Source organism: Silurus aristotelis (assembly GCF_946808225.1).
Source record: "Silurus aristotelis genome assembly, chromosome: 7".
Classification (NCBI taxonomy): Eukaryota; Metazoa; Chordata; class Actinopteri; order Siluriformes; family Siluridae; genus Silurus; species Silurus aristotelis.
In genome coordinates this window covers 606,427-624,058 of record NC_139580.1, presented here as the reverse complement: position 1 = coordinate 624,058, position 17,632 = coordinate 606,427, and the positions used below count along the sequence as shown (strand labels likewise).

Here is a 17,632-nt window from a genome sequence, read left to right as displayed (position 1 = left end):
TGTGCTGCAAGTTAGAGCAATAAAGGATGGAGATGGAAATGTGTTGACTAGTGAGGAGAGTGTGTTGAGAAGATGTATTGGAAAATGTGTTGGAGTATTTTGATCAGTTGTTGAATGAAAAAAAATAGAGAGAGAGAGAGAGAGAGAGAGAGAGAGAGAGAGAGAGAGGGAGAGAGAGAGAGAGAGGGAGAGAGAGAGAGAGAGAGAGAGAGAGAGAGAGAAGATTGGATGGATTAGTAAGGAGGAAGTGAGAGCAGCTATTAAGAGGATGAAGAGTGGAAAGTCGGTTGGACCAGATGAGAAGCATGGAGATGTTTAGGAGAGATGATGTGGAGTTTTTAATCAAGATTGTTCAACAAGAACAAGCGATGAGCAGAACACGTGACTGGAACCAAACGCGTCAAAGTAAATGCTCGTCCTCCCCAAATATGAAGTGAACTCCAGAAAGGAGGGGGCCACAAAGAGGGCCTGTAGATCACCTACTCCCCTCAGAGAGCAGATAGCCAGTAAGAATGCAGTCTTAAACTGAGTACATGCTCCATGTAAACACATCTACTGGGGTTCAGTGTTTCTGGGGTTCAGTGTTTCTGGGTTTCTGGGTTTCTGGGGTTCAGTGTTTCTGGGTTTCTGGGTTTCTGGGGTTCAGTGTTTCTGGGTTTCTGGGGTTCAGTGTTTCTGGGTTTCTGGGGTTCAGTGTTTCTGGGTTTCTGGGGTTCAGTGTTTCTGGGGTTCAGTGTTTCTGGGGTTCAGTGTTTCTGGGTTTCTGGGGTTCAGTGTTTGTGGGTAAGTCAGAAGCGTGTTCTGATTTAACATGTTTATAGGGTTTAATAGTAATTGGCATAAACACAGTAACATATAAAGAACTACAGGATTTAATCATCACATTGCTGAAGGTCAGACGCACTGAATTAACCTCTAATTTGCCTGGATATTTATTAGGTTTTAAAGCATTTGTTTTTGTGTGTGTGTGTGTGTGTGTGTGTGTGTGTGTGTGTGTGTGTGTGTGTGTGTGTGTGTGTGTGAGTTTGGGGGTGGGGGGGGGGGGATAGAGGACGCTGGTGGTGTGTGTGTGTGTGTGTGTGTGTGTGTGTGAGTTTGGGGGTGGGGGGGGGTAGAGGACGCTGGTGGTGTGTGTGTGTGTGTGTGTGTGTGTGTGTGTGTGTGTGTGTGTGTGTGTGTGTGTGTGTGTGTGAGTTGGGGGGGGGGGGTAGAGGAAGCTGGTGGTGTGTGTGTGTGTGTGTGTGTGTGTGTGTGTGTGTGTGTGTGTGTGTGTGAGTTTGGGGGGGGGGGGGTAGAGGACGCTGGTGGTGGGTGTGTGTGTGTGTGTGTGATTTTTTTTTGGGGGGGGGGGGTAGAGGCGACAAGCGGAGGCAGAGGGAAAACTCGTTTTTTACTAATCACTCCTGCACACTTCGTGTCTCTAAACTTTACGTTTTACTTTTTCTTCTTTGCTTTTTGTTACTTATCCGCTTGAACTTTTCCCGGCGGCAGAGTAACAGCTCATTAGTTCATGCTCGTGGAATGATGAGATGGACAACATTAGCCGATGCAAACCACTTTACTTGTTTTTATGAAGATAGATTCGCAGGGTTACAGTATAATATAACTCCCAGGTGGATAAACTTGGATTAACCGACCGCACTGCAGAACACAAATCATATAAATCGCACACTTCTTTCCCGCACTACACTACCCATAATGCATTTTACTCTGGACTTCAATACCCAGAGATAGTAGCCTTAAAGAAACAGCTCTCATTTTCCCTCTAATGCAACACTATCTTCATTTTCATCACAATCTTCGCTTTCTGGCTTTGATTCGCCATCTAGCAGCGGCGTCTCGAGCTCGTATCTCAAGTTTTTGCTCGCGTATCAAAGCAAAAAATCGACCGAATGACCGCTCGTACCTCAAAAAACTCGGATGTTAGGACACTCGTATGTCGAGGTACCACTGTATTGTGTTCTTCAAATATCCAGAAGGGGGCGCTCCAATAAAAAAGATGTAAAATGACTTTTTTTATTAATTGAATTCAATTCATGTTTATTTGTGCTGCGCTTTTACTAATAAACATCATCTCGAAGCAGCTTTACACAGATAATGTGGTGTTAAAGAGAGAGAGAGAGAGAGAGAGAGAGAGAGAGAGAGAGAGAGAGAGAGAGAGAGAGAGAGAGAAGAGGGGTGACAGAGAGAGAAAAAGAGAGATAGAAGAGGGGTGAGAGAGAGACAGAGAGAGAGAGAGAGAGAGAGAGAGAGAGAGAGAGAGAGAGAGAGAGAGAAGAGGGGTGACAAAGAGAGAGAGAGAGAGAGAGAGAGAGAGAGAGAGAGAGAGAGAGAGAGAAGAGGGGTGACAGAGAGAGAAAGAGAGAGATAGAAGAGGGGTGAGAGAGAGAGAGAGAGAGAGAGAGAGAGAAGAGGGGTGACAAAGAGAGAGAGAGAGACAGAGAGAGAGAGAGAGAGAGAGAGAGAGAGAGAGAGAGAGAGACTTTTTTTTTTATTTTTATTTTTTACTTTTTACGGTCCTTTATTGGAACAGGTCACATCTCGCTTGAACACATGGAGACTCGATAAGCAAATAAATAAACCAATATATAAAAAGTACATTAAAACATTTCCACAAACTGAAGTCAGTGAGCAGTTAAAAACTGATTAAAAGTTATTTTAGCTCTGGTGTAAAACAGAGTTCTCCTCCTTCCACTGAGCACAGAGCTTCCTCCCAACACCACACTTCATTATACTTCATTAAATCGTTCATGCTTTTATAAAAATTAAAATAAACTAAAATCCTTGACTTAACAAGTCTGGAAAAAATCCTTTCGCATCACAGTCCAAGTTCTGAGCGATTTTGTTCTTCCTGCTCAGATAGATCGCCATTTTCGCCTGACCAAAGATAAAATTAATAAGCTGGCATTTGAGCCTGTGTGCCCTGACATATTTAAAACCAAGAATAAAAACCTGAACATTAAAATCAACAGAAAAGGACCTTAAGACATTCTGTAAAAAAAACAAACAGTGACTGTAACCTGGGGCAATAAATAAAAGCGTGAAATACAGTTTCCCTCTGTGAACAGAAAGGACAGTCATGCGTAACGTCAGGATTTAAAACCGAAATAAAAGCGTTTACAGACATAATACCATGTAAAACCCTCCATTGGAGGTCAGCAGCTCTTTTTGTTAATGGTGGTTTATAAAGCGCCCTCCATTCTGGCTTAACATCATCATTAAAACCCAAACCCTTTCTCCATGGGGTGTCTACCCTCCCATCATCGCACTCTCACCCCGATACTCCAGGAGCGGGCCTTCACACCCGTTAAGGTAGGGAGCAAAGTCCAGCCAAGGAAAAGGTCCCGCCTCTGTGGAACAGGTCTTGGTGGTCTGGTAGTTACTCAGCAGAACATGCTCCTCGAGTGTTAGGGCAGACCTCCATCGGTGTAGGAGCCGATTTACAACACGCAGGGACCGCAGACCCACACGTGCCGCCAGGTCCTCTGTCCGTGAAAGGTCCGTACCTGGGATACCCACCAGCTCCCGGAGTGTCACAACCCTTAAGAAGATGAGTGTTGTGGACAGTGCAGGAGCTGTCACACTGGAGATGTCCAGCCGTCCACCATGAACCAGGGGCTCCTCCAGCAGCCAATACAGCGTACTACAGTCCTTTCTTTGTTTTGTAAAACAGTTCCAGATTTTAAAAAGCCCACGGTAAAAACTTGGTAATTCACAAACTTCCAGCGTCTTTGTGTCCATTAAAAACAAAGTTTGGTCCAGCCCCAGTAGTCCGACTGTGCGTAAAATTCCATGGGCTGCTGCTTTCCATGCCACATCTTCCAGTCCAGTGAGAAGTCTCTGGAGGAACTGCAGGCGGAAAGCTGCAGTCCTGCTGGCTAGATGGATCAGCCCCTGCCCCCCTTCCTCCTTGGGCAGGTGAAGAACACTCCGAGGAACCCAGTGTAGACCGTCCCAAAAGACGTCCACTAGCAGAGCCTGGATGTTCGCCAGCAGGTTAGGTGGTGGCCCCACACATGCCAGCTTGTGCCAGAGGGTCGACGCGGCTAGGTTGTTGATTACCAACATTCGCCCCTTGTAGGACATCCTTGGGAGCAGCCGCTTCCACCTGCTCAACTTGCCTTTACCAAGCTTTATGGTGCTTTCCCAGTTTTTATATACACACTCATTATTTCCAAGGTAGACACCCAAATACTTAAACCCACCTTTCTTCCACACCAGACCCCCTGGTAGTGAAGGCTGCTCTCCTCCCCACTCCCCAACTAAAATAGCTTCACTCTTTCCCCAGTTGACCTTGGCAGAGGATAAAATTTGAAATTCATTTAAAACATCACTCAAAATATTCACATCATCTTGTGAGCCTACCATAACAACCAGGTCATCTGCATACGCTGACAAACAGATAGAAGCATCGCTACATGGAATTTTAAAACCAGAAAGATGATGTCTCAGTTTACATAAAAGTGGTTCAATTGCGAGAGTGTACAACATGCCTGACAGAGAGCAGCCTTGTCTGATGCCTCTGTGCACTCTAAAAGCACATAAACCACCATTAACCTTCAATACACTCTCAATTTCACAATACAACACCTTGATCATGGCCATGAAACCTGGGTTAAACCCGAATGTTTCCAGGACCTTCCACAAATATTTATGCTCAACCCGGTCAAAAGCCTTTTTCTGGTCTAGAAAAATCAGGCCAGTCTTCAATCCCAATAGCCTGGAGATATCCAAAATATCACAAATCAAATGAACGTTATCAAATACCGACCTATCAGGCACACAGTACGACTGGTCCCGGTGAGTGATCTGCTCCATCACCTTAGTTAGTCTCGAAGCTAATGCTTTTAAAAGAAGTTTGATGTCAGTGCACAGTAATGAGACCCGGCGCCAGTTCTTTAGGTGGGTCAGGTCTCCCTTCTTCAACAGTAGGGCCAGAACAGCTCTCCTACTGCTCAATGGGAGCTTTCCTCTCTGTACACTGTCCCTCAGGACCTCTAGCACATCCTGCCCTCTCACTGCCCAGAAGGCTTTGTAAAAATCGACAGGGAGACCGTCTATACCTGGCGCCCGCCCGTTCTCCATGCCTTGGAGAGCCTTGTGAAGTTTAACCAGCGTCAACTCTTCATCCATCTGGCTGCTTGCTTAGAGAGCTTAGGCAGGTCCACAAGGAAACTCTTTTCCGCTATCTGTGCCTCTGACAGTTCACTACTGTACAGCTTCTCATAGAAGCTTCCTGTCTGCCTGCAAATTTAGTGGGCTCCGATAAGAGATCCCCTGACTCTGTTCGCACCGCATGCATGAATCTTTTTTGTCCATTCTTCTGCTCTAGACTAAAGAAGACCTTAGATGGAGCATCAGGGACATAAATCACTTACTGTGGGATTGATCTTGTTAACAAAAGCATTCACAGCTACAGCACCATGAGAGATTCTCCACTGGTGATCACCTGCCTGTTTAGTCAATGGTGGTTTGTATAATACTCCCCATACCGGTTTAACATTCTCAGGAAACATTAACTTGTCACGCCACACAGTGTCTGTTCGCCCTTTCAGCGTGTGTTTGTTTAACACCTTTACAATGTTTCTGTAAATCACTTTACCACTAAACGTACACAGATGTAAAGTTTCATGTTGTCCCAGTTTTAGCAGTGGACTATTGTGGCTTGATTCTCCGAGTGCAGGTGTCATGATCATGTCCGGGAAGGCGTCAGTAGCATCAGGGACTGCAGCACCCAGACTGTATTCCTTTAGTAGCTCTTTCTCTTGTGGGTTTAGAGCTTCAGCCAGTTTGTTGAGGAATTTTTGTGAATACCGTAGCGATTTGATCCCCAAGTGCGATGAAACGGTCTCTGCGTCCTCGAGGCCTGGGCCTGTTTGCTGATATTGTAGGACATCTTTGAAACCAGCCGCTTCCACCTGCTCAGTCTGCCCTTGATGTGCTCTACAGTGCCTTTCCAGTTTTTGTTTAAAAACTCACTTCCCAGGTAGACACCCAAGTACTTAAAACCTCCTTTTTTCCACACCAAACCTCCTGGAAGTGTCGGCTCCCCACCTCCCCACTCCCCAACTAAAACTGCTTCACTTTTCCCCAGTTTACTTTTACTGATGATAAAAATTCAAATCTTCCTAAAACATCAGTCAAAACATCCACATCAGACTGGGTTCCCACCATTACTGCCACGTCACCCGCATATGCTGAGAGGTAAAGTGAAGCATTGGCATGTGAAATAAAAAAAACCAAAAAGAGAACTCCTTAGGTTGATTAAAAGAGGTTCGATTGCAAGAGTGTACAGCATTCCTGACAGTGAACAGTTCTGCCTGATCCCTCTGTACACTTTAAAAGGAGCACATACACCACCATTAACCTTCAGTACACTCTCAATTTCACTGTACAACACCTTGATCATGGCTATGAAACTGAGGTTGAACCCAAAGCTTTCCAGCAGCTTCCACAATTATTCATGCTCAACCCGGTCAAAAGCCTTTTCCTGATCTAGGAAAATCAGACAAGTCCGAGAGAGAGAGAGAGAGAGAGATTTTTTTTTTTACTATTTACACTCCTTTATTTAACATAAGATTCAGCACAAGTCACGTAATGTCCCGGAGGTATCAGGTACTAGGACATAGAAGTTAAATTAAAAGATAAATAGTCAAATATAATAAATAAATAAATAAATAAATAAATAAATAAATAAATAAATAAATAAATAAATAAATAAATGAAACATTAAATAGACATTAATAAAACAAGACAATGACAGTTTAAAAAAATGGGGGTGGGTGTAAACGTTTAGCCGAGCTCTGGTGCAAAGTTCAATTCCCTTTCTTTTAAAAAGCAAAGAGCTTCTCCACAACACCACACAGACTTAAACATCTTCAGACCCCCCATACTCTTGTAAAAGTTAAAATCAACAACAATCCTGGATTTCGTCAGTCTGGAGAAGATTCTAGCGGCATCACAGTCAGTGTTTTGAACCATTTTGTTTTTTCTGCTCAGGTATATTGCCATTTTCGCTTGACCAAAAATAAAATTAATCAACTGGCACACAGACGTGTTTCTCCTGCTGTACTTAAAACCCAGAATAAAACACTGAAGAGTAAAAGTCACATTCAAGGAACTAAAAATACATTTTAAAAACTCAAAAAAAAAAGAATGCAACCTGGAGCATTGAGTAAAAGCATGAAAAACAGTTTCTCTCTGTGAACAGAATGGACAGTCAAACATTGGGGTTTAAAACAGAAATAAAAGAGTTCACAGAGATGATGCAGTGTAAAATCCTCCACTGGAGGTCGGCAGCTTTTTTAGGTGATGGTGGTTTGTACAGTGTCTCCACTCTGGCTTAATATCATTGTTAAGACCAAACAAATTCCTTCACTGGGTGTCCACCCTCCCACTCAGTTTTTTCTTGTTTAAAACTTTAACACAGGCCCTGTAGAGCAGCTTCCCCGTCACTGTCCCAAAGTTCATCTCCCCTTCACCCCTGCACTCCAGGAGGGGGCCACCACATCCGTTGAGGTCCGGAGTGATGTCCAGCTGGAGAAAAGGTTCCTCCTCTGCAGGACCGCTCTCGCCGATTATATAGTCCTTCAGCTGAACACGCTCCTCAGCTGTTGTAGACCTCCATCTCAGCAGGAGCTGGTTAGCTATGCGCAGGGATCGTAGTCCTATATGTGCAGCCAGGTCTTCCCCTCGTGACAGGTCTGTCCCCACGATGTTCACCAGCTCCCGGAGTGTGACGATCCCCGAGGCGATCATGGCCCTGGACACTGTGGGGGTGGTCGCACCGAAGATGTCCAGCCGACTCCCATTGACTAGGGGCTCCTCCAGCAGCCAGTGTAGTGTTCCGCAGCCCTTTATCCTTTTTAAATAAAAAGTCCATATTTTTAAAAGTCAAGTCAAGTCAAGTCAAGTTTATTTGTATAGCGCTTTTCACAACAGACATTGTCTCAAAGCAGCTTTACAGAAAACAACAGTGAAGGTGAATGGTGTGCGTTTGTCCCTGATGAGCAGCCGTGGCGACAGTGGCAAGGAAAAACTCCCTTAGATGATATGAGGAAGAAACCTTGAGAGGAACCAGACTCAAAGGGGAACCCATCCTCATATGGGTGACATCAAAAGTTTGGTCATAAATCTTTCAACAATACAGAACAATTTGTGATCATCATAGATCCAGCATCAGCTTCTCCATGCCAGGGCCTTTAAACACTCGGCATCTACTTCTCCATGATCATCCATAGGTCCATAATCTTCACGAGGTGGGACGTGACTGGAGCTGGCCAAACCTCAGGAAGCCTCGGGATGGGGAGAGAAAGAGAAGCAGTGGAGAGGAATTAGCGTAGCTGCTGTTCATGATATTAACAGCACAAGTTGATAATGTGCATGTGATCAGATGTTCTGGAGCACAAGGTTGTGATGTGATGTGCGTGATGTGTGTTATGTGTAGGCTTTGCTAAAAAGATATGTTTTTAATCTACACTTAAACTGGGAGAGTGTATCTGAACCCCGAACACTGTCAGGAAGACTATTCCAGAGTTTAGGAGCTACATGTGAAAATGCTCTACCGCCTTTAGTGGACTTTGCTATTCTAGGAACTACTAGAAGCCCAGAGTTTTGAGATCTCAGGGAGCGTGACGGATTGTAGCGTGTTAAGAGACTGGATAGATACATGGGAGCCAAACCATTTAGTGCTTTATAACTGAGTAGCAGTAGTTTGTAGTCTATTCGAAACTTAATAGGAAGCCAATGTAGGGACGATAAGATTGGGGTTATATGATCGTATTTTCTTGACCTAGTAAGAACTCTTGCTGCGGCATTCTGAACTAACTGAAGCTTGTTTATTAATGATGCAGGACATCCACCTAGTAATGCATTACAGTAGTCTATTCTAGAGGTCATAAACGCATGGACGAGCTTCTCTGCATCAGATATAGATAACATATTTCTTAGCTTAGAAATATTTCTAAGGTGAAAGAAGGCTGTTTTTGTAACTTGATTGATGTGATTTTTAAAAGATAAGTTGCTGTCTAAAATAACTCCCAGGTCTTTTACCGTTGAACTAGTAGTTACAGAACAACCGTCTAAATGCAGGCTGAGATGCTGGAGCTTCTGTGTACTATTTTTTGGGCCGATGAGCAAAATCTCCGTTTTATCAGGATTTAATAGCAGAAAGTTATGGGTCATCCAATCTCTTATTTCTTCAACACACTCAGTTATGCGAGCTAATTGAGCTGTATCGCCTGGTTTGGATGAAATATATAGCTGGGTATCATCAGCATAACAATGGAAGCTAATTCCATGCCTTCTAATAATATTTCCTAATGGAAGCATGTATATTGTAAAAAGCAGGGGTCCCAGAACTGACCCTTGTGGCACGCCATAATTTACTAGCATTATCCTGGATAGCTCTCCATTTAAATCTACGAAATGGTAACGATTGGACAGGTAGGATTTAAACCAGCTTAATGCCTGTCCCTGAATACCGATGTAATTCTGTAAGCGATCGAGGAGAAGATCATGATCTATAGTGTCGAACGCAGCACTAAGATCTAGTAAAACTAATAGGGAGATGTAGCCTTGGTCTGAAGCTAAAAGCAGGTCATTAGTGATTTTAACTAGAGCAGTTTCTGTGCTATGATGGGGCCTAAAACCTGACTGAAACTCTTCAAAGATATTGTTCTCCTGCAAGTGGTTACATAACTGGGCAGCGACAATCTTTTCTAAAATCTTAGACATAAATGGGAGATTTGAAATTGGTCTGTAATTCGATAGCGTGTTTGGATCCAGATTAGGTTTTTTAATGAGGGGCTTAATAACTGCTAACTTGAGGGATTTAGGGACATGACCTAACGATAGTGAGGAGTTAATAATATTTAAAAGAGGCTCACCAGCTGTATATAACACTTCCTTCAGTAGTTTAGTGGGAATTGGATCTAACTGACATGTTGTTGATTTAGCTTTCATAATAGCATCATACAGCTCTTCCTGTCCTATACATGTAAAACAGTGTAGTTGTGGGGTTGTAAGTACGATTGTGTCGGGAGATGCTGTCAGAGGTTGAACTAAGTCTGCTGTAAAAGACTGGTAACCCAGTAACATTCAGCGTGCCCGTGTCCATTAAAAACAAAGTGCTGTCCAGCCCCAGTCCTCCTGCCATGTGCAAAAGTCCACTGGCTGCTGTCCTCCATACCAGTTTCCTGGGTCTCTGGATAAACTGGAGGCGAAAGGCCGCCGTCCTGCTGGCGAGATGAACCAGCCCTTGCCCCCCTTCCTCCTTGGGCAGATGGAGGACGCTCTGCTGAATCCAGTGCAGACCATCCCAGAAGAAGTCAACAAGCAGGGCCTGGATGTTTGCTAGCAGGTTTGGTGGCGAATCAACACACGCCAGCTTGTGCCACAGAGACGACGCTGCCAGGTTGTTTATCACCAGCGTTCGCCCCCTGTAGGACATCTTTGGAACCAGCCGCTTCCACCTGCTTAGTCTGCCCCCACCTCCCCACTCCCCAACCAAAACTGCTTCACTTTTTCCCCAGTTTGATTTAGCTGATGATAAAAATTCAAATCTTCCTAAAACATCAGTCAAAACATTCACATCAGACTGGGTTCCCACCATTACTGCCACGTCACCCGCATATGCTGACAGGTAAAGTGAAGCATTGGCATGTGAAATAAAAAAAACCAAAAAGAGAACTCCTTAGGTTGATTAAAAGAGGTTCGATTGCAAGAGTGTACAGCATTCCTGACAGTGAACAGTTCTGCCTGATCCCTCTGTACACTTTAAAAGGAGCACATACACCACCATTAACCTTCAGTACACTCTTAATTTCACTGTACAATGCCTTGATCATGGCTATGAAACTGAGGTTGAACCCAAAGCTTTCCAGCAGCTTCCCCAAGTATTCATGCTCAACCCGGTCAAAAGCCTTTTCCTGATCTAGATCAGACCAGTCCTCACGCCCAATAGCCTGGAGACATCCAAAATGTCACGAATTAAGTAAACGTTATCAAATATCGACCTGCCAGGCACACAGTACGTCTGGTCATGGTGAATGATCTGCTCCATCACCTTCGTCAGTCTCGATGCTAATGCTTTCGACAGCAGCTTGCACTCAGTGCACAGTAGCGACACCGGGCGCCAGTTCTTCAGCTGGATCAGGTCTCCCTTTTTTGGCAGCAGGGTCAAAACGGCACTCCTGCAGCTTGATGGGAGCTGACCACCTCTCACACTCTCCCTCAGAACCTCCAGCACATCCTGCCCTATTACTTCCCAGAATGCCTTGAAGAACTCGACGGGGAGACCATCTATTCCTGGCACCCGCCCATTCTTCATGCCTTGGAGAGCCTCCTGAAGCTCAGAGAGTGACAGCTCCCTGTCCAACTCTCTGGCCACTGACTCTGTGAGCTTAGGCAGATCTTTAAGGAAGCTCTCTTCCACCTCCTGTGCCCCTGACCTCTCGCTGCTATACAGCTTAGAATAGAAGCTGACTGTCTGCTGGCGAATTTCAGAAGGCTCTGATATGAGATCCCCTGATTCCGTCCGCACAGCATGCATAAACCTTTTCTGTCCATTCTTTTGCTCTAAACTTAAGAAGAACTTAGAAGGAGCTTCCATTTCAGTGACGCTTTTAAAGCGTGACCGGACCAGCGCCCCCTGCACTGCAGTACCCAACAGGTCTTTCATTTTGGCTTTTTTGTTTTTGAGGGCTTCAATATGCCCTCGATTTCCTGTGGCCTCCAAACGTTGGAGTTCCACCGTCTCCAGAGCTTTCAGACATCTGGCAATGTCTCTCGTGACATTGAGCGTGTACTGTTGACAGAAGATCTTAATTTGTGCCTTGATTACATCCCACCATTGCTGTAGGGAGTCAAAAGCCTTTTCACGTTTAAAACAATTCCATAAAAAAATAAAAGACTCTCTAAAATTAGCATCTTCTAAAAGTGCAGTGTTAAAATGCCAGTAGGCACTCCTAGGTTTAACATTCTTTTTAGGGATGGTGCACTGAACCATACAATGATCTGAGATGCCTACTGGAAAAATAAAACACTTTGTGAAATAAGTCAGTTCATGCTTAAAACCATAAAATCTATCTAGTCTCGCCAGGGAGAGCGAGTTATCTATGGAGTGAGCCCACATGTACTGCCTCTGTTTTTTATTGAAAATTCTCCATATGTCACAGAGGTCCCGGGTCTCCACCAACTCCCACAGACGCTTACGAGAAGGCATATGAGGTTCTGCATGATTCCTGTCTATATTTTCTGCTGTACAGTTAAAATCCCCTCCCAAAACTAAAAACTCTGCAGTGCTGCAGTTTAAAGTAACATCATTGAGTTTTGTCTAAAAACGTCATTCTCTCCACTGCACTGGTGGGAGCTTACACACAGATAAACACTAAAACCTCATTCTCATAAAAAGCATTTATTTTTAAAAGCCTCCCTTTTAAAAAATTTTCTACATTGTAAGAAACAGGAATAAAATTGCGAGTAAAAAGCAAGGCAACACCACCACTTAGCGATGTGTTGTGGCTTAAAATCGCCAACCCGTCCCACTCCTTCACCCAGTCAGCAGCATTACTGCTGTCGCTGTGGGTCTCCTGCAACATGACCACATCAACACGCCTTTGTCTAATGAGCTCATGTAGCTTCGCTCTCTTTGCGTGTTCCCTTGCTCCATTTATGTTAAAACTCACAATCTGGATTCCTTCCATAAAAAATTCAATATAGATAAGAACAAACAAATGGTAAAAAAACACTCCAATGTAAAAAACACTGCACACTTTATCAATCTTTATCAGAGTTCTCCCTATTGACCTTCGTTATCAGCTTCTTTAGACAGAATATCTCTTGCTCGGTGAAGGAACCCTCTCTTCTAAAATGCTTAACGTCATAAATAAATTGTTTGCGGTTAGGGAAGGACTCCTCAACTGATATATTCTTTTGCCACTTTGTGGTTCTTAAAAACTCCTTTATATCTTCAGCAGTATACAGAACATCTAGTGCTTCCTCCTGAGACTCCTGACTAAACACGGAATCAGACATGCCACCATCACTGTCTGATTCAGCTTCATCTGCCTTGGTGTGGTATAAAGTGACACTGTGCAGGATGGTGTGGTATAAAGTGACACTGTGCAGGATGGTGTGGTATAAAGTGACACTGTGCAGGATGGTGTGGTATAAAGTGACACTGTGCAGGATGGTGTGGTATAAAGTGACACTGTGCAGGATGGTGTGGTATAAAGTGTTCGTGTGCAGGATGGTGTGGTATAAAGTGACACTGTGCAGGATGGTGTGGTATAAAGTGCCCGTGTGCAGGATGGTGTGGTATAAAGTGACACTGTGCAGGATGGTGTGGTATAAAGTGACACTGTGCAAGATGGTGCGGTATAAAGTGACACTGTGCAGGATGGTGCGGTATAAAGTGACACTGTGCAGGATGGTGCGGTATAAAGTGACACTGTGCAGGATGGTGCGGTATAAAGTGACACTGTGCAGGATGGTGCGGTATAAAGTGACGCTGTGCAGGATGGTGCGGTATAAAGTGACGCTGTGCAGGATGGTGTGGTATAAAGTGACGCTGTGCAAGATGGTGTGGTATAAAGTGTTCATGTGCAGGATGGTGCGGTATAAAGTGGTCATGTGCAGGATGGTGCGGTATAAAGTGACACTGTGCAGGATGGTGCGGTATAAAGTGTTCGTGTGCAGGATGGTGCGGTATAAAGTGACACTGTGCAGGATGGTGCGGTATAAAGTGTTCGTGTGCAGGATGGTGCGGTATAAAGTGACACTGTGCAGGATGGTGCGGTATAAAGTGACACTGTGCAGGATGGTGCGGTATAAACTGACACTGTGCAGGATGGTGTGGTATAAAGTGTTCGTGTTCAGGATGGTGTGGTATAAAGTGACACTGTGCAGGATGGTGTGGTATAAAGTGTTCGTGTTCAGGATGGTGTGGTATAAAGTGACACTGTGCAGGATGGTGTGGTATAAAGTGTTCGTGTGCAGGATGGTGAGGTATAAAGTGACACCGTGCAGGATGGTGTGGTATAAAGTGTTCGTGTGCAGGATGGTGTGGTATAAAGTGACACTGTGCAGGATGGTGTGGTATAAAGTGACACTGTGCAGGATGGTGAGGTATAAAGTGACACCGTGCAGGATGGTGTGGTATAAAGTGTTCGTGTTCAGGATGGTGTGGTATAAAGTAACACTGTGCAGGATGGTGTGGTATAAAGTGTTTGTGTGCAGGATGGTGAGGTACAAAGCGACACTGTGCAGGATGGTGTGGTATAAAGTGCCCGTGTGCAGGATGGTGTGGTATAAAGTGACACTGTGCTGGATGGTGTTGTATAAATTGTCTGTGTGCGGTATGGTGTGGTATAAAGTGTCCACGTGTGGTATGGTGTGGTATAAAGTGACACTGTGCAGGATGGTGTGGTATAAAGTGTTCGTGTGCAGGATGGTGTTGTATAAAGTGACACTGTGCAGGATGGTGTGGTATAAAGTGTTCGTGTGCAGAATGGTGTTGTATAAAGTGACACTGTGCGGGATGGTGTGGTATAAAGTGACACTGTGCAGGATGGTGTGGTATAAAGTGTTCGTGTGCAGGATGGTGTGGTATAAAGTGACACTGTGCAGGATGGTGTGGTATAAAGTGACACTGTGCAGGATGGTGTGGTATAAAGTGTTCGTGTGCAGGATGGTGAGGTATAAAGTGACACTGTGCAGGATGGTGTGGTATAAAGTGCCCGTGTGCAGGATGGTGTGGTATAAAGTGACACTGTGCAGGATGGTGTGGTATAAAGTGTTCGTGTGCAGGATGGTGTTGTATAAAGTGACACTGTGCAGGATGGTGTGGTATAAAGTGTTCGTGTGCAGGATGGTGTTGTATAAAGTGACACTGTGCAGGATGGTGTGGTATAAAGTGTTCGTGTGCAGGATGGTGTGGTATAAAGTGAAACTGTGCAGGATGGTGTGGTATAAAGTGTTCGTGTGCAGAATGGTGTTGTATAAAGTAACTCTGTGCAGGATGGTGTGGTATAAAGTGACACTGTGCAGGATGGTGTGGTATAAAGTGACACTGTGCAGGATGGTGTGGTATAAAGTGACACTGTGCAGGATGGTGTGGTATAAAGTGACACTGTGCAGGATGGTGTGGTATAAAGTGTTCGTGTGCAGGATGGTGAGTTATAAATGGTGAGGTATAAAGTGACACCGTGCAGGACGGTGTGGTATAAAGTGTTCGTGTTCAGGATGGTGTGGTATAAAGTGACACTGTGCAGGATGGTGTGGTATAAAGTGTTTGTGTGCAGGATGGTGAGGTACAAAGCGACACTGTGCAGGATGGTGTGGTATAAAGTGCCCGTGTGCAGGATGGTGTGGTATAAAGTGACACTGTGCTGGATGGTGTTGTATAAAGTGTCTGTGTGCGGTATGGTGTGGTATAAAGTGTCCACGTGTGGTATGGTGTGGTATAAAGTGACACTGTGCAGGATGGTGTGGTATAAAGTGTTCGTGTGCAGGATGGTGTTGTATAAAGTGACACTGTGCAGGATGGTGTGGTATAAAGTGTTCGTGTGCAGGATGGTGTGGTATAAAGCGACACTGTGCAGGATGGTGTGGTATAAAGTGACACTGTGCAGGATGGTGTGGTATAAAGTGTTCGTGTGCAGGATGGTGTGGTATAAAGTGACACTGTGCAGGATGGTGTGGTATAAAGTGACACTGTGCAGGATGGTGTGGTATAAAGTGTTCGTGTGCAGGATGGTGAGGTATAAAGTGACACTGTGCAGGATGGTGTGGTATAAAGTGCCCGTGTGCAGGATGGTGTGGTATAAAGTGACACTGTGCTGGATGGTGTTGTATAAAGTGTCTGTGTGCGGTATGGTGTGGTATAAAGTGTCCACGTGTGGTATGGTGTGGTATAAAGTGACACTGTGCAGGATGGTGTGGTATAAAGTGTTCGTGTGCAGGATGGTGTTGTATAAAGTGACACTGTGCAGGATGGTGTGGTATAAAGTGTTCGTGTGCAGGATGGTGTTGTATAAAGTGACACTGTGCAGGATGGTGTGGTATAAAGTGTTCGTGTGCAGGATGGTGTGGTATAAAGTGAAACTGTGCAGGATGGTGTGGTATAAAGTGTTCGTGTGCAGAATGGTGTTGTATAAAGTAACTCTGTGCAGGATGGTGTGGTATAAAGTGACACTGTGCAGGATGGTGTGGTATAAAGTGACACTGTGCAGGATGGTGTGGTATAAAGTGTTCGTGTGCAGGATGGTGTGGTATAAAGTGACACTGTGCAGGATGGTGTGGTATAAAGTGACACTGTGCAGGATGGTGTTGTACAAAGTGACACTGTGCAGGATGGTGCGGTATAAAGTGCCTGTGTGCAGTATGGTGTGTTATAAAGTGTCTGTGTGCGGTATGGTGTGGTATAAAGTGACACTGTGCAGGATGGTGTGGTATAAAGTGACACTGTGCAGGATGGTGCGGTACAAAGTGACACTGTGCAGGATGGTGTGGTATAAAGTGACACTGTGCAGGATGGTGTGGTATAAAGTGACACTGTGCAGGATGGTGTGGTATAAAGTGACACTGTGCAGGATGATGTGGTATAAAGTGTTCGTGTTGAGGATGGTGTGGTATAAAGCGACACTGTGCAGGATGGTGTGGTATAAAGTGACACTGTGCAGGATGGTGTGGTATAAAGTGACACTGTGCAGGATGGTGTGGTTTAAAGTGACACTGTGCAGGATGGTGTGGTATAAAGTGTTTGTGTTCAGGATGGTGTGGTATAAAGTGACACTGTGCAGGATGGTGTGGTATAAAGTGTTTGTGTGCAGGATGGTGTGGTATAAAGTGTTCGTGTTCAGGATGGTGTGGTATAAAGTGACACTGTGCAGGATGGTGTGGTATAAAGTGTTCGTGTTCAGGATGGTGTGGTATAAAGTGACACTGTGCAGGATGGTGTGGTATAAAGTGACATTGTGCAGGATGGTGCGGTACAAAGTGACACTGTGCAGGATGGTGTGGTATAAAGTGTTCGTGTTCAGGATGGTGTGGTATAAAGTGTTTGTGTGCAGGATGGTGTGGTATAAAGTGTTCGTGTTCAGGATGGTGTGGTATAAAGTGACACTGTGCAGGATGGTGTGGTATAAAGTGACACTGTGCAGGATGGTGCGGTACAAAGTGACACTGTGCAGGATGGTGTGGTATAAAGTGACACTGTGCAGGATGGTGTGGTATAAAGTGACACTGTGCAGGATGGTGTGGTATAAAGTGACACTGTGCAGGATGATGTGGTATAAAGTGTTCGTGTTCAGGATGGTGTGGTATAAAGCGACACTGTGCAGGATGGTGTGGTATAAAGTGACACTGTGCAGGATGGTGTGGTATAAATTGTTTGTGTTCAGGATGGTGTGGTATAAAGTGACACTGTGCAGGATGGTGTGGTATAAAGTGTTTGTGTGCAGGATGGTGTGGTATAAAGTGTTCGTGTTTAGGATGGTGTGGTATAAAGTGACACTGTGCAGGATGGTGTGGTATAAAGTGTTTGTGTGCAGGATGGTGTGGTATAAAGTGTTCGTGTTCAGGATGGTGTGGTATAAAGTGACACTGTGCAGGATGGTGTGGTATAAAGTGT

At 44.8% G+C, this 17,632-nt stretch overlaps 1 protein-coding gene across 1 annotated transcript in view; it reads left to right on the top strand.

The window, feature by feature from the left end:
• LOC310728887 (uncharacterized protein) overlaps positions 1–8,406 on the top strand; it is a 50,093-nt gene extending 41,687 nt beyond the window's left edge. Inside the window, exon 4 of the mRNA XM_083546755.1 lies at positions 8,241–8,406. Coding sequence (XP_083402881.1) covers positions 8,241–8,248 — 8 coding nt within the window. The 3' untranslated portion in view covers positions 8,249–8,406. The remainder of the gene's footprint in view (positions 1–8,240) is intronic.
• The last annotated feature ends 9,226 nt before the right edge of the window (positions 8,407–17,632 follow it).